Raw genomic sequence first — 25,582 nt, 5'->3', positions numbered from 1 at the left:
GCAAAAGACTCATCTAAAACAAAGTCAAAGACATCACTCAAGAGATCAGAATGCCTTTTTTGCTGATATTACTCAACTATTTATCATTTACCTGAATTTTGTGGCTTGTGTGCTGACAGTAACAGAAAAACCAAGCACTCCAAAGGTATTTCTAACTCTTGTGAAGACGACATATCTGTTAGAGCAGAAAAATCATGGATACAACAAAAATTAGTTGATATACGTGACTGACTGTTGAAAACACATCAAATGACAGACTTGTAATCATTAGTTGAATCATATTTGCTGAAAGACAAAAAAACAAGAACTGAACTTCCTAGGATTTCATGAATAGATCTCAATATTGATAATAAACGAGACATCCACAGGAACCATTCTGACTCTCAGACTTTGAATGAAATAGCTTTATTCACCTGTTTGCCAAACAGCATAACTCTGCATTGAAAAAACTCTTCATGTGTCTTTTTTGATGATATTATTGATACATATTTGCATTACAGACTTCCGTGTGTGATCTTACAAGGGCAATAAACAGCATTTGACAGCGGGAATACACATTTCCTCACTTCCTCAAAAGGTCACATGGGTCAATCATGCCATACCAGATAGGAAAACTCGCTGCAAAATTGACCATATGACTTTGCATGGAAACCATTGGTCATGCAAAGACATGTAGATTTTTGCACACATACTTACCCTAGCTGTTCCTGAGTTCTCAGAATATCAAATGCTGGTTCCTCCATTCTCATCTGACCATTCAGTGGAAAAAAGGGTGAAATGAAAAGACAATTTACCAACTTATACGCTTACTAATTAACAAACAAACATGCTCTCACAGACAAGTTTCTACTATTAAGAACAGTGATAGTCATTTATAAAGTATTCAGGCATGGACAGAAATTATACCATTTTACAACTAACAATGTGCCTAAAATTCACACAAAGGAAATATTTTCATTCCATGACTGCCCTTCTAATCATTCTGCTTACGTTGCATACATAACAGCTTTGTTACTGTTATTTACAAGACTATAATGTTCAGCCATGAGCCATATTGGATCAGAGCACAAACATTGCGTTGAAGAAAGAACACGAGCAATATGAAAAAATACATCTAGATATATGCTGCCACTCTGCTAGGTGGTGATTCTTCTGCCACAAATTCATGTTTTCATTCTATATGAACAAAATCTTTTGTCAGAGAGTCCTGATGAGAAATAGACCAAGAGAAGAATTCTAAAAAACTATTTGACAATGATACTTACAATCAACAGATCAATAAGCGCACAGAGTTGGATGTCACCAGCCGTTGCTTGGTAATAGTTTGTAACGACAGAATTGATGTCATCTTTGTTGAAATTGCTGACTTTGCAGACGTAATCATCTGGAGGTAGTTGAACAACCCTGGTTTCCGGTAGCAACTCACCCTGGATTGCAGAACACTGCAATCTGTTGACTATTAAATTGAAGAAACTTGACGCTTCCTGTTTTGTTAAAAAAAATTTAATTTTTCAATTAAAAGGAACAACTTTTTCCCAAGAAAATGATCCCAATAGACAATGAAATACAAAAGACCAAGTCTGGCTAAATGTCCAAATGTTATGAACTTTAATCTCTGCATTAAATTGTGGTAAAGAAGGATACTTTTTGTGAAATCAAAAGGGGACTGGAAAAAGTGTTTATTTGCATATTCATTTATTTCTTTCTCACTTTATACTCTTTTGTGATAACACTGTCTTTCAAGTGTTAATTCAAAGTCTGACATTCCTTTTAAGAGTTGAAAAAAAATATTTCATTCTATGAACCAGACAAATATCATGGTGGTGATCTTATACAGAAATTTTGTGGTAGTGTTTTTATAGGTGCATTGTTGCTGGGAGTGATCATACACAGTTTCTCAACTGTCTACGGAGTGATTGATCAAAATGACTCAACAATTTCAAATATTATACATTATTATACATCTACCATCGAGAACAATAGAATTTAGCATGCGCTAAAAAGCCGTACGGAACTCGCGCCCGTCCCGTACGGCACGGTTTCAAGGCGCCCCATTCCCTGCGGCTGTATCTGCGCATTCACTGTACATGCTGTAGAACGGTTTCAAGGGACCCCTTGGACGAGTTGCCAGAACAAGTCTCGCGCGCGCTCTGTACGTACGTATGTGTGTAGTGCACACACTCCAAAACTTGCAGAAGCGCGTTCCACACTGGCGCGATAAAATCGGAAGAAAAATTGTTGACATTGCATGAAAACGATCACTACTCCGACATTTTGATGCCCGATCAGGAATGTAAGATGTATAATAATAAGGTTATTACGAAAATACCGCAAAGGATGCACTCGGACATTGGCGCCTCGCATCGCCCTCCGCTTCGCGCTGCGCCAATGTCCTCGTGCATCCTTTGCGGCATTTTCGTAATAACCTCATAATATTGTTATTGTATTAAAATTCCAGACTTTAAATTACAGTGACTATGCAATAAAGTTAAAATTAGCATCTTACCTGAGAGGTGAAATTTCCCTGTACAAGACCTTCTAGGTACAAATTGTGTAGAAATTTATCAGCAAAATCCATCACTTTATCTTTGGTTACCGAGGCGACAACAGCCCTCTTATCAACTGATGTCCACTTGGTTTGTTGAAGAATTGACAACCTGACATCACTGAAAGATGTCAGAAAATTACTGAAAATACCTTGCAAGTTACGGATTTCTGTATTATGAAAGTTTACAATGTCTTCTATACGAATAGAAGTGTCCTCAACATCAATCAGATCATGTGAGTTTTTCAGAAACAACATAAAATCATTTGTTAAATGATGTTTCTGATTGTTCCCAAAGACTTCTGGATTGTTGTTGAATATCAATGGAAAAAATAGTGTTGACAAGCCAAGAACATAAACATTGCCACCATCACATGTTGACAAAATCCTTTTGTTTTCTAATGTGATGTTGTGCCACTATGAAGCAAAACAGGTGTGGAACGGTTTTAAAACCATCTGCAATCAAATTGATAAGTGAAAGATTTTCACATCGTATTCATTTGAATGTCGAGGAAATTACCATGGAGAAAAACGAAATATCATCTAACACAACCCTAAATTGCATGAAACGAGACAACAGAAGCACAATCAAGGTCACTGATGTTTGATATTGGCGTTTGATAATCACTTTTGAAGAAATCTAATGCTTGATGCATGGCATAATAGCATTGACTAATATGAGATATATTACTCAGTGTAAATTGAATATGCAAATCTGATGATTTACATAATCAAATGTTAAGTACTTTGAATATGCAAATGTGATGATTTGCATACTCAAATGAGTCAGTATATCTGAATATGTAAATCTGATCATTTGCATACTCAAATGGTGATTCATTATCAGCGTTGAATATTCATGTTTTAGAAATGACACAAAACTGAGTGAACACTGGCTGATAAATACCAGGGTAACCCATAAATCTGTGACAACATAGTAACTGTTGATCAACACAAGAAAACAAAGCAAGACAGTACTTACTTGACAAGAATTGATGGTTTGATAATCAGGTTGCGAAATGACCTTGTCATTTGTTCCTTGACAGCAGCAAAAAGGTCGTCTGTCACTGTGAACTTGGCCATGAAACTGACAATGGTTTCAAATAAATACTACAAAATGATAAATAACAATACAAGATAAAATAGTTAGTTTTGCATGTACTAGCACTGGTATAAAAAATGTATGTATGGTATTGCAAATGTATGTAGTTTATTGTAAACTTCTAAATACCATTGTTACTTTCAAATGAAAGTATCTTACTCCCTTTGACCTTGATTTTTAAATTCACAATCCTGCAAATTCTATTACATGTCTGTGTGTCTTACAACCTCGAGTACAATTTTTTTCTGCTTGAAGTATACTAAGTAACTGCTTTCGAATACCAAATTTGAAAAAAATTGAAAAAAAAATTATAAATAGAGACTTTTCATCTTGATATCTTTCCAAAATATTTCCTGATGTATAAAGAGTATAAGTTTGAGAAAACGTTTGTCTCTCAAAAACAAATATAGTATGGACATTGTGTGTTTGCTGATCATGTAAAAATCCTGAAATTAAACAAATATCACATGTAATCTACAACATGGAAAATAAACCAAAGTAACTTACAGGTAGCTTATCGTTGAGTCCGTACATTTTCATGACAAGTCCATACTCATCCACTCTGAAATGATAGGTGAGTTGTGCCAAATCAGCGGCATATGTCGTCTCCGATAGGTTGTGACTCAATATCGTAGCAAAGAATTCCAGCAACACCAGTGTCTCAGCACTAGAATTGACCAATGGCGATATCAAGAAGAAATAGATGAACCCTGTGAAAAGAAGATTTCAGTGTAAATGGTTTGAAATTCAGAACAATTGGATTTTTTGTCAAGTCCTTCATGATGAAATGGACTACGACAACTTGTCAGAGTATTAAAATCCAGATTACACCATAGGGTCTGTTTCTGTTAACACATCATAGTACAATCTAGATCAAGCAAACTGCTTGTCTACCAAAGACCGGCACCACTTTTTGCAAGGTTCACCCATTCCGTGTTCCGTTATTCCATCAGCCATCACAACAATTGTGCAATGAGGAGCATTCCCATTAAAATGTTCCCTGCTCAAGTGCACAATATCGCCATGACAAAATCTCAGATACATCATCCTATGATCATGATTGGTATTCTAACCACTGCATTGCAATATGCTATGATTGTATATTATATTACCATGCCCTGTCTGTCACATTTTAATTGGTTGAGCTAAACCATGTGACTGACCACAAATACACAGTAATGGTTTGTTTACATGCCCATGAATATGAATAATAATGTTAACAACTCACAGTTTCATAAACATCGTAACTTTACAGCTAAAACATAAATTCTGATATGTACAAAGATCATAATCGATAATCAATCACAAACTAAAAAGGAGCACTTGTTGTAGGCAAATTCAGACACTTTATTCAAAAAAATCTCTGGATTTGCAAAAGTTTTACAGCAAGCGTGACAGTGCATTACGTATGCACAATTCTGGGGACCTGTTGTCTTTATGCATTGGAAAGTATCATAAATTTTGACGGTTTCCTACATGACTTCCTACCTACCTACCTACATATCTATCTACCTACCAATCTACCTATCTACCTACCTATCAACCAACCAACCTACCTACCTACCTACCTACCAACCTACCTACCTACCTACATATCTATCTACCTACCAATCTACCTACCTACCTATCAACCAACCTACTTACTACCTACCTACCTACCTACCTACCTACCTACCTACGTAATGTCCATAAAGCGGACCCCTGAGAACCAAGGTACCTCGAAAAGTGAAAATATCAACAGACCAGCAACAGTTACTAACAAGAGAAATGAAATTCATCTAAAACCCTGAAGTGTAGATTAGCATAAACATTTCAACAACAATCTTACCTTTAGGTACATTGAATTTGGAATCTCTCTTGTACCAAAGTTTTCCATGTTGGTTATCCAGTATTGGTACCGGATACTCTGTGTCTTCCCGGTCACTTCCTTTCAGAGTGAAGTCAGAGGCTGTCAACAAAAAGGGGAAAAAAATTGAAAAATAGTTTTAATCTAGAAAAATATAGTGACATTAAAAGCAAAGCTATCATGTCAATTTTATCGCTAGGTAACAATAACCCATAATACTCACCAATGAATATATTTGGCAATGGTAAATGAAGTGCCGGATCAATCTCTAAATCTGTCAAACAAAAACAAATGTTAGAAAGTTTAGTGTCTTGTAGAAACAGTCAGCAATGACGTGGTTTCGCTTTTGAAACCCTTTAACTTTCAACAGACAATGCTGAATATATCAAAACTTCACCCCTTTTTCCCTGTATAGAGGTCCAACTGTAGGATTAGGATTGGAAACCATGGTGGTGGAAGTGTTTGAGAGGCATGGTAAAAGTAAACTTTGTGCCCTGTACGTTTCTGCGAATGTCTATTTTTTACTTGTCAACAGCATTTCTAATAGTGAAAGTAATGCACTGAAGTACTTCATTGCAGAAAAATTTTGTTGCAAGTGGATATGAAACACTCAAGCTGAATATGCCTTGGGACAAAATCGAAAACCATTTCATTATTTTTTGAACATTTTGAATATACAGAATTTGAAAATCTCTTTTCCGTCAAAGTTTACTGAAGGAAATTTCATATATCAAAGATTGAAGGTAATCTGTTTCTCTGATAAAAACACTTTGCAGAAGATCAAAGGTTTTTATTGTTGATGTTGAAAATGGCTTGCATCCCCTTCAGTATAGTGTTGGTAAAAATTTAATCATTTTCCCTTTTTGAGATATGCGTACCGTACTAACGGTACCTTAAAGCCCATTTTCTGAAGGTATCTTTAACTTTTTGGAATTATAAGATATTTGACACAAATTTTATGGTAACTGCAGGATTAAGAATAATTACTCAGTATACATACTGCGCCACTGTTGTTTCCAAGATTCTGGTACATTTTCAGCGTGATAGGGAGTCTGGTACCAGGGTTCCGTAAGGTCGCACTGACCTTCATGTTTCTTGGAAAGTATCATGATATTTGCAGTTTCTGGTTTCAACATGTCCATCACTTCAGCAATCACCTGTACACAAGTAAAAAAGTGAAATTTTTGACAAACACAAAATATCAAAATTTGGTCAGTGATTCTATGTCCTGTCATGTAAAAACTCGTTGTTTATTTTGATTATCTATGGTTACATATTGTATGTGGCAGTACATAAACACAGAGGACTATCATTGTTTGTATGGAGTCAAAGATGAGCCTTAAAGAGGATAATTTATGAAATATTTGGCATGTGTGAAAATTCATAAAATTGGCAATCAGTACAGCTTTACAGTTGACGTCAGTAAATAGTAGTGTTTTAAAATTTGTTCCACCTATTGTGAAACTGGACACTGAGCAAATAGATTTGAGATACAGCACTGCATATGTTTCTGTGGAGGAAGCACTGGATTGGGTATTTCCACTATCTTCACAATCAATACAAATCTACTATGACAACTTGTGATCCTTACCTCTCCATTGTATTCAAACATCAGCTGATCTCCAGTCAGGTACTCATGACTTGGATAATACTGCATGTTTTCTGCGATGTGTTCAACGTAATCTACAGGATCAGTCTGTGGTGGGAAAATTGCAAGACTGCTTCATATTTTCATGCTCTTCATGGTTTGAGTTATCAAACAGACACTCACAAAGTTCATGTTTACATTAATTTCAAAGACTAACCAGTATATGGCTACAAAAAATTAACCTTCCCTGGCAATGAACTTGAAAGATGACATTGACTCATGTGCCAAATGTTACAAGATGCACATTAATCAAGAAACTGAAGTATGCGACAAGTCAAGCGGTTTGTTGCTCACTGCTCTACTACCACCAAGAAACAATCAAATTTATCATGATATCAATTTAACGGTGAAGTATTTCCAGATGGGGTAAGAGAGTAAGTCAGCACCAAAATGAATGTAATTATATGTTTCATGTGTCAGTTTTTATGATCGGGATGTATGTTTTATTCAGTAATTTTGCACATGAGATGTCAAACCTTTGTATCAAATCTTGCTGATATTTTTTCATGAAAAAACCAAGGTTTAGAGAGCAGTAATTATTTTGGCAGTTGCAATGAACATTCATCGCAAAGTTCATCACATAAGCACACAGTGTGCAAAACCTTGTCAAAGTTTCATCTGTTTATGATCGTAAGTCAGCAAATCACATAGAACTGTAGAATTTACAAGAATTACTTTGAAATGATCATCTCCAGCCATCAGACAAAATTATTCAATAACTGTCCAGTGATATACCTGCAAGTTCCTTTTTCATTTTCCGTTGAGTTTTAGACCTGACAACTTACCTGTTCTTGAAATCTGAATTCATTGTTTTCTATGGTCTGTATTTCTTCATAAATCCTACATGGGTGGAAATGAAACTAATATGAATTATAAAATGTAGAAATCAAAGAAATAAAATACAATGTAATTGAAAAAAAAAAGTGTAACATGTAAATCAAGATCTACTTCTTCCAATGAAAATGTTTTCTCAAAATATTGAGATTCACAACAGAACTGTGCGCTTCCATGACATTAAACTCATAAACAAATGAATTGCCTAAAAAAAGACTATAGAAACATGCTTTCCAAGATTACCCTACACAAGTTTCTTTCCAGAAAGAAACAATAAGGCTTATCAAGTCCCTGTAGTTAGTATATCTCATGTGAAAACACGAGATACACTCAGCAACAAAAATGCAAATATATGCGCCATTATAATCATTCACAGAGAACAGATGTGCATGTTATTATCGTTCTTCACGCATAATACTGGTTTTCTCACCTTTTTTGCGGTCCTTTCATTTGTAACATTTGGATGTACTGAAAGATGATCGATATAACCTGAAATGCAGAAATCCTGTAAGATCAGTCATCATAAAAGTGAAATACGAAATCTATGGATGCAGTATTTTGCCATATCTTTTAGTCTAGTCCTCTAAAACCAAAGAAGTAGAAGGGTGACAGAATTCAAACTTGCAATTTTTTTCAGAACTGGATATTATTTTGCATGTAACAGTTTAACAGTAAATCAAGATTGCTCAAGCATGGACAATCCAGTCAACACCTGAATCTATCTAAACTTTCAAAAAAAGGGTAAATTTTCAGTTTTGAATAAAACGTCACTAATGAGAATGTTTTTTGTTAAAATCAAAGTTATAACTCTCACCTGATCCACTTGATCAAATCCCTGCTCTGTCAACATTACAGTCACTGAGAATGCAGAATGAGTGGAGTTCAGCTCAAAACCAGTGTCATCGTTTCCAGAATACAATCCAATTGCCAGACATCTATGATGAAAATGTGTAATACACTGGATTGTTGATGACTATTCACATAACATGTTTTGTGTGCTATTTATTATTGGTCCAAACTTTTTTTCTTTGATGAAACGTACAAAGAATTCCCATAGAGGGAAAATCTGGATCAGTGGTGAATGGTAACAATATCAAGCACTAGTATGTAGGCTGTTTTTTAATACTAGGTATTTCAACATTCTTTAGGGACACAATAAGAACATGGTGCATACACTCAAAGTCACTTAAAATTCAAGGACTTTCAGGGGCTTTTTTAGCAATTCATCGACAATTTCAGGTCAAAATAACATTTTCCAGGTATTTTCATGTAGTGTTTGACATATCACTTTACATATCACTGTATGATATCTTGAAAATGATATATCATAAATGTAATGCCTGTAAAATGGTATTTTGGAGTTAAAAATGTATTGTTTTTCGGATTATTTTATGATATCATGACCAATAATTATGTGATTTTTTGAAATTCTAGTTGGCTCATCAATATTCCAGGAATTTCCAGGACTTGATTTTCCATTTGCAAGTACTTCTCAAGGACTTTCCAGGAGGTTTTGAAATTTAAGGACTTTCCAGAGTACATCGACCTTGTAAGAAACTGTATTTGACACACAGAACAAGGCTGACATGTTTGTCTAAAAATAAAAGTTACTGGAGTTGAACGTTGGTAAGCTACTGTGGCAGGTATTCTGAAAACTCACCTTTTCTTCAGCAAAGCCAAAATACTGCCTGTACCCTCGTGTCCTATCTGCCATGACAAATAATGTAATGGTTTGATCCTAAATCAAATAGAAAGGAAAAAAATATCTGCATCACTTAGTAGAGAAAAGATAAACACATTTTTTGTGATGCTATTAGCATTAATTCAGTTTGTCATTCAACAGTTTTGGCAAGACACCTGACTTTTATCAATAGTTTTTACATTCAGTTTATATAATTGGTAAAATGAGTGATGCATTGAACTAAAATTTTCATTAGGAATAGTCAATAGAGAAAAACATATTACAGTTTTTTAAAGGGCCAGTAACTGTAACTTTGGATGATTTTTCACTGTTTTTTGTTTAAATGTCAACCATAATGTCTTGATCTACTCCCCAAATCATGTTGAGATACACAGTATTCAGTTTGTCAACTCAGTCTGTACATGTGTAGACTGCATTGTTATTATTGACGAACATATTCTGGACTAGAATTAAAACGCAAACAATAAAAGTGTATTTTACATTATACATGTGCTGTATTGACAAGCTAAATATTTGGTGTTTCAGAATGCTTTGGGGAGTAGAACAAGAACTTGTAATTAATTGATGTACAAAACAAAAATAGTGAAAAAAATCATCAAAAGTTACAGTTACTGACCCTTTAAGACTGAATGAATTCAACTTAGTTGACTCAAAATACTTTTAGAGGCTTAAACACAAGACACCACTAATAATTCAAGAAATACTGGGTATTTAAAATGGAATCAATAAATTCTCAAACAAATCGTGACAATTGTCGAAATTTGATTTGACAATTAATGTACATCTGTTACCTGTAATAATGCAGCAAGGAAGGTAATGCCCAATTTATCTCTAATTGGTGAATGTCTTTGACTGGAATTACTGGAAAAGGAAAAAAGCAGTTTTATAAAAACCACATCTAAATTGACAATGTTACATGATGATACTGTGACATTACATATAGGCTTACTCTGTAAGGATGATACATATCTTATCCAAGTTGCTACATCAGAAATTTGTCTGGAGGTCTTCTGCGTCAAATTCCATAAAAACCGACAAGATTTAAAATCCATCAATCAGACACTATGACAAATATCTGAAAATACTTACACTTGTATAATTTATTGAATTGAGGGTTTTCAAATGGTTTCACCTGGTCTTCAAAAGTTGGTTTTGGTAGACCACTGAAAAGAAGAGAGCACAGTGTCAGGCCAACATTACAGAATGACACACTGAGGTATCTCACAGCATGGGGATGTTGGCAGAATTTGACTGGATTTTTTTCTGACTATTTTTGACACCACAATCAGTTCCCTTGCCGTACTCTTTCCAGGCTTGAGTTTGATCATGGCAATACAGGATATGTGACATAACATCTCTCTGTTTCTTCAGAAACTATCAAGGATTTAGCTTTCTTTGGGACTTGAACTTTTGCTTGACAAGATTTGGTACTGTGTGCCTCTGGGACATTCAAACTAGTACAATACTTCTTTTGATCTACCACTGATAGGGGCTCATTTTGAATCGCTTTGAATATTGTAAGTTGTCACTGGCTTATTTTGTGAAAATCATTCCCCCCCCCCCCCCCCCCCCCCCCCCCCCCCCCCCCCATAGAGTTAACATAGGGATCATGGCTGGTGGCCATTTTGAATATCAAGTATCGGTAAATATTGGATAATTTGTTTCTCTGGAACCAAATTTTGTACGGTGACTCTTGACTTTTATTCTTGACTTTGAAAGTTGTTGTTCAATGTATCCTTAAGGTAGTATGCACCTCGAAAGTGAAAGACTTCAACTTTTGCTCCAACTTTCCTCAAGAGATCTTTCAATCATTCTCTTTCAAAATCAAGAATAAAAATAGGGGGTCACCGTGCAAATTTTTGTACTAGAGAAACAAATTACCCAAGATTTACCGATATTGGAAATTCAAAATGGCCGCCGTCCCTGTGTTAACTCTATGGAGAAAAATACAAATTTTCGAATTTCGAAAAACTTTGCCGGTGAAAAGTTTTCTTTCACCAAGACCTTTAAAATGAACCCCCACATGTGGTATATCAGAAAAGAACTGTAAAAGTTTGAGAGTCCGAATGTCTGTCCCCGAGGTGCGTTCTACCTTAAGGAAAGTTTGAGCAAAAGTTTAGATATTTCAATTTTACGGTGCATACTGGTTGTTTGATTTGGTGGAATGGTAACTTGTTTGGTTTCAGTCTTTTTTCTACTTCAAGTGAGTATCGTAAAGTTCTCAACAGAAACTCAAAATGATCTTATTTAATGTATCTCATCTCTAGCCAAATTATTCATTATATTATAGCTTTGTCAATACCAGTGAATTTTGTGACGTCATATCCATACATTATTACTGATAATGTATTCCATTATTCAGCATTGCGGCCCCACAGCGAGCAAGTTTTTTTTTTTGAAAACGAAAAAAGGACTGCGCATTTAAAAGGAGGGGAAATATCGGATAAACCATGTAATACATAAAACTATAAATCTTGACAATGGTTCACAATATTGATAATAATGTCTTACTGTACGATTTATTACATTTTTTGAGTCCTCACGCACGCACTTGCCATCTGTCTGGCTGGCGCTCAGCATGCAGTCCCCGTCCGATATGCTGGTTGTACTACTACGTTTGTTTACAACATGGTTCGCTTCGTTGCCGTATAGGTGAAACAGAACTCAGTACGTTTGCAAACTCCTAGACGATACTGGGTTTGACACATGGCATATTATGTATGTCAGTGGCCATGTAAACGATGCAAGCATGAAAGGCTATTGAAACCAGCCGTAAACGGGCCAACAACGGCAGCTCGCTGTCATCAACCTTGACCGGAAGTGTCTATGGAAATTACTACGGAGCCATTCAAAGTCTCGGTCCAAGTTCAGCTACTACCAACAATCATGACGCCCGTGGACTCTCCGTTGATCTAACATCTCGGCCACCTAATTCTGATGCACTGACTGTAATCGGAGACAAGTTTCATTCATCGTTTTTTCCTCCATGTCTGTGATTTTACCTTGCCTTGTTCTCGATATCGCGACGGTACAGTATGTTTGTCAACTGTACCTTTCAAGCACCCGTTTACGTCAAGTTCTGTCGTTCGCCGAAATAAAATAGCTCTTCTCAAGGAGTCATCGAAAATTAAATTTATAGACACAATTATAATTGAAATATAAACATTTGAATAACAATGTTGAACTCTGTTGATATCGTTTGCAATGAATGCTGTACTACAAGGGACATAATAATGATCGTATTGATCAGCTGATACCATGGCATGCAGCTCGCTGATCATACCGATGTCGATGTTTTCTTCATCTCTGGCATTTCACCGTGTCTACTTTTTGAATGGCATGATATTTAAAGGTGATGTTTCAAGTTTGATATAGACGGTAGGGATGCAGTTACTTTTCATTTCCTTCGAAAATACATCGTTTTTCAATTCAAAATGAACCGTGAAAGTGCTGGTAATTTTTTGTGCTGAACGTGCGTGTTCAGTGCAGTGCAGTGTGGAGTGCATGTGATGTGTACAGAGTCAGGGCCGATCATGCTGGACGTCACGCTCACTGGCTTCGAACTCAGTTATAATTTCCTTTTTTATTCGTTTTCTACAACTACAAATTCACTGGCATTGCCAAAACTATAAAATAATAGCAATAATGCATCCCCTCCCGGCCCATAATAGACTCAAGCAAACTTTGCACTCCATAATGTACTCGGCTTCGCCTCGTACATTATGTCGTGCAAAGTTTGCTTTCGTCCATTATGAGCCTGGAGGGGGTGCATTATTGCTTAAATATACGATAAATTAGTGATCCAGACGTAGCAAGATTTAAGACAAGTTACTACCAACCAGTCCAATAAATGTTTGTTGTTTCCATACAAACAACATGGTTCACACGAATTGTAAATCCCTAAATCTACAGCTTACTTGTTGGGAATTTTTGAAAATATTTCTCGTATCCATTCTTCCAATGTGTCAAGAGTTTCTGTAAACAAAGATAAACAATTACAGTACTTTGACTAGATAGTTTTCAATGATGTATATAAATAATCAAATCATTTTTACTTCAAATACTGTATGTTGATGTTTATAAAAAAGAATTTCTTTAGTGTAACTTCTACCAAAAGTTGTAATGTCATCAGAGTTGGAAAAAAATTCAAAGATGGAGAAGTAGGAGAAGACGTTGAAATACAAACAGAATAGGATACAATATATGATACAAAAATAAAAGGGGATTTTTAAACTTTTGCAGAGTGGAATCTCACCTCTGGACTGCACAGCCAGTGTCATATAATTAGCTGAATGCATTCTGCGTTGAAATTCACGAAGTCTGCTCTGAACGTCTATCTCCTTCTCGATTGGATCAGTTTTCAAAGTTTTGGAATTTCCTTTGATGAAAAGATTAATGATGTCAACATAATGTAGATGGTTGAGCTAATTTGCATATCTGAGTTTCTATTCAACTAGATGTAAGATGAACTTCAGGGACATCACACTGTGTTGCTAAGTGTAACGGAAATGAACCAGCAGTGTCATGTCAAATCTCACAATATCTTCCTAATAAAGGTCATTTAAAGCTCTATTAGCTGTATTTTTTTGCATTTTATGGACTGTGCCAACAAAATACCATGCAATGTTCAGAAAGCAGTGTTGCAGCCAGGAATTTTAAACCAGAGGACACTATGTCCCCTTACCATTTATTTTTTGGAACATTTTGCACATTTTGGGGACGTGTGTCAGTTGTAAATCAAATTTTGTATTCTTTAATCATAAATTAGTTTCTCAAAACAAAATTCAAGGGGGGGGGGTTAGTTATGCTTTAATTTCAGGCAATTGTAGCAGTACACTGGATGTAAGTTGTAATCTAAGCCTCAAAATAATCATGCAAAACAAAGGCCATCATCAGTAACAGATATTACTTGAGGACTATATGCAACACAGTCAACTCATGAGTGTGCCCAAGGTGACCCACAGTGCATGAGAATGCAGGACAATGGGTTCCTTTTTGGGGACATTTTCACAAGGGTGCGTCCTGGCTGCAACCTTGTGAAAATGTCCCCAAAAAGCGAAGAAGATCTTTTGGATTTCCATAATTAAGCCATATTGTCTTTGAAAATGTCGCTATTCCAATCCTTGGAGCTGGATTTCGTTGATTTAATTCACGTGATTACACATATATTTGTGACGGTCATATTTGAGTTTCAACTTTAAACATTATTTAGTTGTGAAAAATGTTCTGTGGATACAATTCAGTAAGCATATACACATAAGTTGCATTTTATTTCAAATCAATTTATCAGAAGAAAAATGCAAAAAGTAAAAGCCAGGTTTGATTGAATTTGTTGCTCTGTTTATATGGTTGCCTATCAAAATTCATAATCAACTGATCATGAAAGTTGCAGAAAACCATACCATGATTTTTTTCGGCATCTGCCAGTATTTTATCTGTCAATGAATGATCAACATGATATTGACATTTCTACTCACCCCACATGAACTTTCCCATTGGATGTCCATCATTGGCCAAGCTTCCCAGAAACTGTAGTTTCCTGGAATTGTCTGACGTCAGACTCATCTGAAACTCTGAGTAGTCAAAAGACACAATTAAATGGATGCCAGGGTATGATCTTATTGTGTACTGATAAGTCATAGCACATACACAACATCTGCACAGGATATTAAACCGAACCTTAATGACTCTTTGTTGATACAAGGGGGGCTAGCAAATTCATCCAGTATTTAGTTGTCCAAACACTTGTATTGATACCAGTGGTATTGTTCCGCAGTCCAGTTTACTAGTCCTGCAGTATAGTTTGCTAGTCCTATAGTCTAATTTGCCATGTCTAGTTTACTGGTCCTACAGTCTAGTTTACTAGTCAACCAGTCTACTTTGCTAGTCCACCAGTCTACTTTGCTAGTCCACCAGTCTACTTTGCTAGTCCTATAGTCTAATTTGCCATGTCTAGTTTACTGGTCCTACAGTCTAGTTACTAGTCCACCAGTCTACTTTGCTAGTCCACCAGTCTAGTTTACTAGTCCACCAGTCTACTTGGCTAGTCCACCAGTCTACTTTGCTGGTCCTACAGTCTACTTTGCTAGTCCACCAGTCTACTTTGCTAGTCCTATAGTCTAATTTGCCATGTCTAGTTTACTGGTCCTACAGTCTAGTTTACTAGTCCACCAGTCTACTTTGCTAGTCCACCAGTCTACTTTGCTAGTCCACCAGTCTACTTTGCTAGTCCTATAGTCTAATTTGCCATGTCTAGTTTACTGGTCCTACAGTCTAGTTTACTAGTCCACCAGTCTACTTGGCTAGTCCACCAGTCTACTTTGCTGGTCCTACAGTCTACTTTGCTAGTCTACCAGTCTACTTTGCTAGTCCTATAGTCTAATTTGCCATGTCTAGTTTACTGGTCCTACAGTCTAGTTTACTAGTCCACCAGTCTACTTTGCTAGTCCACCAGTCTAGTTTACTAGTCCACCAGTCTACTTGGCTAGTCCACCAGTCTACTTTGCTGGTCCTACAGTCTACTTTGCTAGTCTACCAGTCTACTTTGCTAGTCCTATAGTCTAATTTGCCATGTCTAGTTTACTGGTCCTACAGTCTAGTTTACTAGTCCACCAGTCTACTTTGCTAGTCCACCAGTCTAGTTTACTAGTCCACCAGTCTACTTTGCTAGTCCACCAGTCTACTTTGCTGGTCCTACAGTCTAGTTTTCTAGTTCTGTAGTCTTGTTTGCCAGTCCTGTTGCCTAGTTTGCTAGTCCTGCAGTCTAGTTTGCTAATTCCACCAGTTTAGCTTGCTAGTCGTGCAGTCTAGTTTGCTGGTCCTACAGTCTAGTTTGCCAGTCCTACAGTCTAGTTTGCTAGGCCTGATTTCCAGTTCACTAGTCCAGCAGTCTAGTTTGTGGTCTAGTCCTGCTGTCTAGTTTGCTGGTCTTGTAGTCTAGTTTGCTTGTTCTGTATACATTCTTTATCATGCAAGGGCATAGTAAGGGTCTCTCAATGAAAGCTACAAACTTCAACTATGATAACTTACCACTGTCAACAGCCTCTATCTCTCTATCTGTGCTGTCCACTTTCATCAGAGGTGCGATAAAAAATTGAGCAAATCGATCAAGACCTTCCTTGAAGTACTTAGTGTGAATGTCAAACTGGAAGACAGTCTGTAGAATGAACAAAGTCATCAAAAGATGTATAAAATGAGGCTATTTACCGAACAGATATGGAATGGGTAATCTTTAAATTAATGGTATGAGGTAATGTTCTTTTTTTGAAAAGAGAAACTTGAAAAGTCGTCAGCCAAGGATACACTTAAAATAGCCTTTAACCTATAAGCAAAGTACTGCTTAAAAACCTGTAAAAAGTTATAACCTTCCCTGTATCTGTTGGAATCACAACCTGACATGATTTTCAAAAATATGTAATCATGAAATGTAAAACCAGGACCTTAAGAAGGATATCTCTCTCTTAAGGAGAGAAAGTTTGAAAGCTTTAATTAAGCTTCAAGTTGAATAAAATGTTACCTGTCTGTCGCCCAGATCGCCCCCACCCCACCCCAACCCTATTCCTTGTTTATACACCAAAGGGTTTGGGCCTTTACTGTTTTTGGACTTTAATGTGTTTGTTTGCTGTTTACTCATTACACTTACTGTTTCACAGTCAGTGGATGCGTTGTCGCTACCTCCATGCTTCTTTGTGAAATCATCAAAAGCGTTTTCATCAGGGTACTTCTCACTTCCCATAAATACCACTGTAAAAAAACATTTCTAATGTTTACTGATATTGAAACAACCTGTCAATATTTCTCTTTCTATCCCTTATCATCACTACACACATGGTGACGTTTCTGCAATTTGAAAACAACTTTTTGAAAGTCAATACAGATTCACATTGTAATGAACAGGATTTAAAAAGCTTTAAGCATATAGCAAACTATAAATTACCCGGATCAAGCTAAGCCATGACATAATTCAAAATTTTCCAGGGCTATGTTAGTTGTAAAAGACATCCTATGATGAGAATACTGTAATAATGACATAGCTTCAAGTATTCTGTTCAGGATTCTTCCAAACTACCGAATGAAAAATACTCACACAGAGTGACAGATTTGAAAAGTAGAACTATTGTGTATCATTACGGGAAAGCTCCATTAACTTAGGAATACCCGACTTCCCTAGAGGATCAATTTCACAGACCTGCCTTTCCTACAATGGCACTACAATGGCACCAGCTGGATTAGATAAACATAACAATGGAACATTCACACCTTGGGGATTAAAAGTCTTCTGTTTGTCACCCGAGTTGGTCAGGCAAGAACTCGGGTTTCAGGTACCATGCAAGTTAATGCAGCCTTCCCCTAATGTGTATTTTGTAAAACTCACTGTGTTCTAGGAAGTGAGCAAGTCCCGGAATGTCTGGCGGATCGGAAAAACTACCAATGCCAACACAGAGAGCTGCAGCTGCCTAAAATATCAAAAGATGATATAAAACTTATCAAAATTTATCTGAATCTACAAACATTGAAGCATCATAATGGGAAAAATAAGCTAGCTTTGACAAAGGGAAGATAACAGATTCAATGAAAATTACCATGAATAATTACATTTAATCATCTCAATCTTGAATTTAAACTAAAAGATCTATTACTTCAAAGCATCATGATCTACAAATATTTCAGTCAAACATTGCTACAAAAACATAAATAAAGTTCTTGTCATTATCAAGGTCAGTTAAAGTGGCATAACTAGTAAGCTAGAAAATTTTAATCATACTTTTAACTATGCTCAGTTTATATAAATATTTGCCTTTATGATCGAGTGAAAAACAAAAAAGTAACACTGCAAATTCCACAAATTATGAAAAACCTTTAATACCATTTTTTGTGACTGGACAGCAGACTTTTTTTGTTTGCCATTATCTGGATTCTCTTCATCATCCTCATCCTCTTCATCTTCAAATCACCTTCGTCTTCATCATCATCATCATCATCATCATCATCATCATCATCGTCATCTTCATAATCTTCATCGCCATCATCATTATCTTCATCAGAGTACTCCATCTTCTCTTCATCATCACAAAATGATTTTCCGTTTTTGCTCTTCAAATCTGATATCAATAGTGCTGTGAGTCCATTTTCCAGTTTAATTACTCTTGAAAATAATAATAAGACAATAATGACAGAGATTTATTTTGTGTATTTGATGAGCTGTTTCCAAAAGCTGAGAGGAATTAAAATGTTGCATTCTTTTTTAATGTTGAATGTCAAAATTCAGCTGTGAGTACGACTGCACACTGTTATGTCTCTTTGAAAATCAGTAAGTCTATGGCATCCACAAACCGAATCGAGAAATCGCAACATTTGGAAATGGGATTGGTGGTCTGTTTCTAGCTCCATGGTGGATATATCTTGATTGGGAAACGTTTTGTACGACTTTCCCATGGATTCAAGGGCCTCAGCTCGACAATGGAACTAATCCGCTACAATTACGTAAACTGTAAATATCGCTCTCACTTCTGAAAGTGAATGTACCACGACCTGATCATTCGCGGTTGGCTCCCGGTATCCCATTGGAAAAAATATCTAACATGTCTAAGCTTCGCTATGGCTTCATCATGTTACTTAGTTATGTGTGAACAGTGCAGTGGAGACGTCGAGACTGTACACGGTATTTGTGCGGTCACTGATCAGTGGTCGTTGTCTGAGACGACACAGCCACTGTATCTAAAATAGCACAAGAGGAATGTTTATAGATGGATGGATATAACTGCCCAAAACGAACATTCAGTACCTGTACTCCCTTTTATCGTTCGGTGATTTCACAACCTCGTCCATTCTAGCCTGCTCACAGCTGAACATGTGAAAGACAGTGTAATAACCGGTAATTCATAAGGCTATTTCTGGTTGGCGTAACTGTTGAATGGGAAACCAATCACAGGCGTTGTTATATCGTGAACAAAGATGGCGACCTACTATGTCATGATAATGAGTGAAAACTCAGGTCGATCGTAATTTACAAGGTGTATGGTTGACTCTCTTTTATCAATCTGGTCAAAATCCCTGTACTTTTTCCTGTAGACGATTACTTTGATCAAGGTAGGATATATTCCATGAATGTAATAGTATTCTGTTCTCAAAATCTTAAACGTGTACAGTACTACAGGTACATTGAACTGACCCTCGCCTCGCCTGACAGTGACACCACTGTCAGTGAACAGTTGATGTCAGTTTGTAGTCGTGTCATCTCGTACACACTCCCACAGGTCCTTCGCTCGCCGACGTGACCATGCAGTGGCTGTCGCCGCGCCGTTTACTTTGATCACGGGGACCGTGCTTTGATGCCGGGCAACAGTTGTACAACGGGATCAAATCCTATTTTCTCATATACAAATCAGTATAACCTGGGTCTCAAAAAAAAAGAAGAAAGAAATTAATCATGCAGGCCTGCGAATTCAAGATTACAGTTGCTGCTCAGTACAGCTACTTTTGACTGTATGCGATCGTGATATTTGTATATTTCAATCATTCTAAGCTTTAGGCCCTTATTTACGTGCTTGTAGATCCAACGATTCACACTTTCCACAACCTTCAAAAATGCTGTCAGGGGTGGACCATTTATTGGGAGAGGGGGTTTTGATCCCTTCAAAGAAGGTTTTACATTGAACACTCAAGCCCGTCAAAGAAGATAATATGAGAGGTGGTTAGGGAAAATAACCAGGCAGACAAAGTCCACCTCACTTCAGTACGAAACATGGGAAAATTAATGGCTTTTCCATGAATTCAAAACTGTGGAGTAACTGTTAGAGAGAAGGGGCCTCCAACAAGATCAAATGTTCCACCCCTGAACACACACATGTATGCTCATACACACAAATTCATTTGTCTATGTGTTGGTAGCCATCCATTTTCATGCCTTCGCATCGAATTGTCATGGATTTTGTGTGCCTAATACATGATACATACATACAGACAAATCAGTTTTCTCTTTTTTCATTCTGAACCATAGCAGTCATCATGGCTGTTGATTGTCATGACAACTGTGACTCATTGTAGTTCCTACAAGCTGTGATATCACAGCGGTGCTAGTGGCGGTTATAGAACGCTGGGTCAAGGGTCACCGTCACAGTACCGCTGCGAGCCAACCCATGGACATTTTCGGTAGTTTACTACAACACCGATCGGTGTCGCTGATTTACCTTGCAAAATAATAAAATGATTAATCTTTGAATAAATCAACCTGTACCTACTGTTTCACCGACTATCTACAACTCATCTCCTATTCCTGCTAATGATCCCGACTGTGACAACATGTATATTTTTCCGTTTACTTTTTCGGTGAGCCGTTGATGGTTCCTGCTCGAATTTGAACTTTTGACCTCCAACGTATTCAGTGCGTTGTACACGCGAGCGGGCAAACATCGCATAAACTGCCAATGCCTCATGGGAAAATGGTTAAAAATACATGTTCTTATCGTCAAGGTAGTTAGCAGGCATAGAGAATGAGTTTTATACAGTCAATGATAAAGATGATAAAGGTTTATTTATTCAAAGACGAATGTATTTCATTATTTTGCAAGGTAAATCAGCAACACCGATCCGTGTCGTAGTAAACTACCAAAAAAACCTATGGGTTGGCACGCAGCAGTACTGTGGCAGTGACCCTTGACCTGAGCGTGTTCGATAGCTGCCACTAGCACTGCTGCGATATCACAGCTAAGTTCCCACATGTTGTGGTGCCTGCTTGAAACTTCAAGGTAAACTGATGTATCATTGTTCATAGGGCACTTTCCCTATTTGCAATCTGTACACACATCAACAAATTTTTGTTTAAGGTGAAGCTGCACATTGCCAACAGTTTTTTCAAAGGAATATTTCTCATCTAAGATGACAAGGAAACCCTCTCATACTACATATTTTCAAAAAGCAGAGAATCTAGAGTTCAGTATGGTAGCAACAATTAACTCAAAGGATGAAGGGGCGTGTATATTTGGGGTAAAAACCTATTTTGGTATTAATGATAAAAATTAATTCAAGTCAAAAACTTGATACTATTTTCTGAATTGTAAAATTTCACTTGAAACGAGTATATGTTGAAAAAAAAAGGTTTTTTTTGCTTTATCTATACTCATTCTAGACTTGGTTCAAGTCTGTGATTTGTGAATGTTTGAGTGGAGTGAACGCGATGATTTGCATTTTGTTTTCATGTGAAACGCGTGAGTGGAGTGAATGGGATGATTTGTGTACTTTTTAGTCCCCACGGACACCGTCCGGGGGGACTTATAGGTTTGGTCATGTCCGTGCGTGCGTCCGTGCGTGTGTGCGTCCGTCCGTCCGTCCGTTCACGCAGATATCTCAGAGATGCAAGAAGCGATTTCATTCATACTTGGTACAAGGATTACTTCATATGTCATACATGTACACATAGATTTGTTTTGTGATACAATCCAATATGGCCGCCAGGCGGCCATTTTATTACAATTTTTTCATGTACAGAGCCATAACTCAGACATGTTTCAACCGATTTTATTCAATGTTGGTACAAGGACATTGACCAATGTCATACATATGCACGTCGATTTGTTTTGTGATACGATCCAATATGGCCGCCAGGCGGCCATTTTGTTATGATTTTTTCATGTACAGAGCCATAACTCAGACATGTTTCAACCAATTTTATTCAAAGTTGGTACAAGGACATTGACCAATGTCATACATATGCACGTCTATTTGTTTTGTGATACGATCCAATATGGCCGCCAGGCGGCCATTTTGTTATGATTTTTTCATGTACAGAGCCATAACTCATACATGTTTCAACCGATTTTATTCAAAGTTGGTACAAGGACATTGACCAATGTCATACATATGCACGTCGATTTGTTTTGTGATACGATCCAATATGGCCGCCAGGCGGCCATTTTATTACGATTTTTTCATGTACAGAGCCATAACTCAGACATGTTTCAACTGATCTTATTCAAAGTTGGTACATGTACATTGACTTAAGTCATACATATACATGTTGATTTTTTTAAATTGTAAGATCAAATATCGCTGCATGGCGGTGATTTTGTTACAATTTTCAAATGTACAGAGCCATAACTCAGACATATTTCCACCAGTATCATTCAAAGTTGGTACAAGGACACTGACCTATTTCATACATATGCTCGTCAATTTGTTTCACGCCACGTAGCAGTAACATGTCAATTATTGAAGTTTCGTAAGTAGGCTGATATGTCAAGAAATACGTACTGCATCAAATTTATGAAACTTAATACAGATGTTAACTGATGTTACGCTCACATTGCTTTTAACATTGAAAAAGACATTTATCAGTGTCATTTTAATTAATTTGTAATTGCATAAGTAATGAACTTTCCTAATTAGGGTGATATAGCCACAAATTAATACAACGTCAAATGTGATGAAACTTGATACAGATGTTGATCTCATAGTGTCGTAAATACTGCATCAAATTTATGAAATATGGTACCAGTGATAATCTGTCAAGTGTTAGAATTGTATGCAAAAATGTTTTGCAACATCCTGTTGATTATTCCTAGTTGACTCATTTTATGAACTTTAGGATGGTGGCCTACATTGGTTTTATGTTTTCATCACCATGGAACTCATTCTTGGCCATTGAGCGCCATCTGTATCAAAGTATTTTTATCACAGACCTAATTAATGAAGAGGACTCTATCCTCTACGAGGACATGTAATCAAAGTACCCATTAACAAGTGGGGACTGTGTCATCAACGATGACTTGTTTCATGTGAAACGTGTGAGTGGAGTGAACGCTATACAGCGGAGTTTCACCCGGAATCCGGCAGAAACTAACTCACTACTGCGTAGACTCAAAGGTGACGCATTCAATCGCTGGGAAAACCTGGCCTGGGCTGCCAAATTCCGGATAGGTTTGTACGAAATAGGAGAGACACAAGAGAAACTATTATAAATGATTTAATTTTTTAAAAATTCGCCAACTTGAACCAAGTCTATACTCATTCTAAATGGCATGAGTTGAAAGACTGACACTCAAAAAAGTGATTAAAACATGATGAGGAAAAATTAAATGCCTCTTAGTCAAAATGTAAGAACTTTATTGCTAAACAAAAGAGTCGTTTTGTTATTTAGAATTTAAAGAACATGTGAAAATTTCAGAAAATTTGACCCAGCTAGAGTTGAGTTAAATTTTTTCGAAATCTTGAAATTGGGAGAAAAGAGAAGCTAGGAATCAAGTGATTTACATAAATTTGCATAAATTAACACTTTTATGTCACGCAACTTATGACTACTTGACTAACTAAAGGTGAATACAACCAATATTTTAATCTTGGGTTAACAAATTAATGAAAATTGAATGAATATTTGCCAAAAATATGATTTTGAGCAAAATTTGCGGTGTTGGGTGCAGTACCCCCTAAATTAAAGGGGAAGTTCACCAAGGATGATTTTTACATATGTGCTAGCTTTGTGGTCACTTACCCCGGAAAAGCTATTTTCGCCATTTATAACTCGCAAGATTTTTTACAAAAAACGCTAGACATAGTACAGGAAGTTGCCCATGTAATTTGAATCATGGGAAAAAAGCGCCAAGCTTGTAGCTTGCATAATGTGATATGGAAGGGACCATTTTCCCATGGGTATTGCATTGTCCACTCACTCATGCTTAAAGCAGGCTGTGCGTATTTACATAACTTTTGTTTATACTGAGTATCCTTGCATAAACGATGATTTACTTATAATAAACTGTCCATTGTCAGATTTTTGTTGACTACCCTGTGTTCGCGCTGCCCATTCGCCACGTTCGCAAATGCGAATTGAAATCAGCAGTGGCGAAGAAAAATCGATCCTAATTCGCCACAGTGGCGAAGATGATTTTTGTTGAAAAAATTCCGCAAAATAAGCAAAAACGTGGGGTTTTTTAGTCTTTTGTTGATCTGCGCTTCTCTTTCGGCGATTCGCGAAAAAACTATATCCACTTCCGTATTGTTCTCTCCGACGTACGCAATTGCAATCGAGCCAAGTCTCGCGAGAGATTTGACGTCAATTTGTATAGTGTACAGCATGCACATGCACATAAATGACTATCGCGAGAATTGAAAATGCAGGCAGACGCAATCGAGCCCTAGTCTCGCGATAAATTTGACGTCATTTTGTCTAGTGTACAGCAAGCAAAGCGAACACTCGCGAGAATTGAAACTTTTGCTATTTTAATCGTGGTCACAAAGTTCGGTGTTGAAATTTATTTGCATCGTGGTCTAGACGTTCCGTGTTGCGCATTTTAATCGAGGTCTTATTTTAATGGTGGTCGATTTGCATCGCGGTCCTCATGGTCCCCTATTGATGTTAATTAAAATCGCCATCCCAGCGACGCATTCCGTGTTGTTGTCGATTTGCATCGCGGTCTCGACGTTCCGTTCCGTTCTCGACGTTCCGCGTATCCATGCTCAGTTGTAATTTTTTTGGTTGATTTTGCCGTATTGTTTTTTCAGAAACATACGAAATTCGTCTAAGTTTTAAGAAACAATTAATTTCTCTTGGCGAGGACTATTCAAGCTCGTTGTATCCTCGCATTAAATTTACCGATTTTCTGTAATACAGTTATTTATGTTTTTTTACGGAAATTTTTGTGACAGCTTCAGGTAAAATGTGAATTGGACAAAATTTCATTTCTGTCAGGAAATCATAGCACGTACGTCTTTGTGCAGGTGAACTCTACCGAATTTTCTTATATCAAAGATGTTTGCTAATTTACAATGATACTCATACTAGTACTTAACGAGATTTCCTGTCTAAATTCCCGCAAATCACCAAGAAAATCTAAAAATTACTACACGGAATTAAGACTACATGTGGAAGTGTCGTTTGATGACGTTCCGAACGTCTGTGCCACATTTACGCG

The 25,582-nt window shown here is 36.9% G+C and overlaps 2 protein-coding genes across 2 annotated transcripts in view; one reads left to right on the top strand and one right to left on the bottom strand.

Annotated features, from left to right (window-relative positions):
- Positions 1–19,616, bottom strand: part of LOC139138176 (nardilysin-like) — a 25,225-nt gene extending 5,609 nt beyond the window's left edge. The window contains 25 exon segments of the mRNA XM_070706431.1: positions 92–175; positions 697–749; positions 1,266–1,484; positions 2,507–2,666; positions 3,528–3,655; positions 4,155–4,357; positions 5,476–5,595; positions 5,717–5,767; positions 6,494–6,650; positions 7,085–7,189; positions 7,927–7,981; positions 8,406–8,464; positions 8,790–8,910; positions 9,636–9,713; positions 10,469–10,538; positions 10,767–10,840; positions 13,595–13,652; positions 13,933–14,055; positions 15,155–15,250; positions 16,707–16,833; positions 17,320–17,420; positions 18,052–18,133; positions 18,544–18,621; positions 18,624–18,822; positions 19,462–19,616. Coding sequence (XP_070562532.1) covers positions 92–175; positions 697–749; positions 1,266–1,484; positions 2,507–2,666; positions 3,528–3,655; positions 4,155–4,357; positions 5,476–5,595; positions 5,717–5,767; positions 6,494–6,650; positions 7,085–7,189; positions 7,927–7,981; positions 8,406–8,464; positions 8,790–8,910; positions 9,636–9,713; positions 10,469–10,538; positions 10,767–10,840; positions 13,595–13,652; positions 13,933–14,055; positions 15,155–15,250; positions 16,707–16,833; positions 17,320–17,420; positions 18,052–18,133; positions 18,544–18,621; positions 18,624–18,822; positions 19,462–19,529 — 2,669 coding nt within the window. The 5' untranslated portion in view covers positions 19,530–19,616.
- Positions 19,617–25,582, top strand: part of LOC139138177 (uncharacterized) — a 19,915-nt gene continuing 13,949 nt past the window's right edge. Inside the window, exon 1 of the mRNA XM_070706432.1 lies at positions 19,617–19,766. The gene's annotated coding sequence lies outside the window, so the exon portion shown is untranslated. The remainder of the gene's footprint in view (positions 19,767–25,582) is intronic.

This window comes from Ptychodera flava, chromosome 8, assembly GCF_041260155.1.
Source record: "Ptychodera flava strain L36383 chromosome 8, AS_Pfla_20210202, whole genome shotgun sequence".
In the NCBI taxonomy this organism is placed as follows: domain Eukaryota; kingdom Metazoa; phylum Hemichordata; class Enteropneusta; family Ptychoderidae; genus Ptychodera; species Ptychodera flava.
Note: the sequence above shows the minus strand (reverse complement) of the source record. Positions and strands in the feature narration are given on the sequence as shown.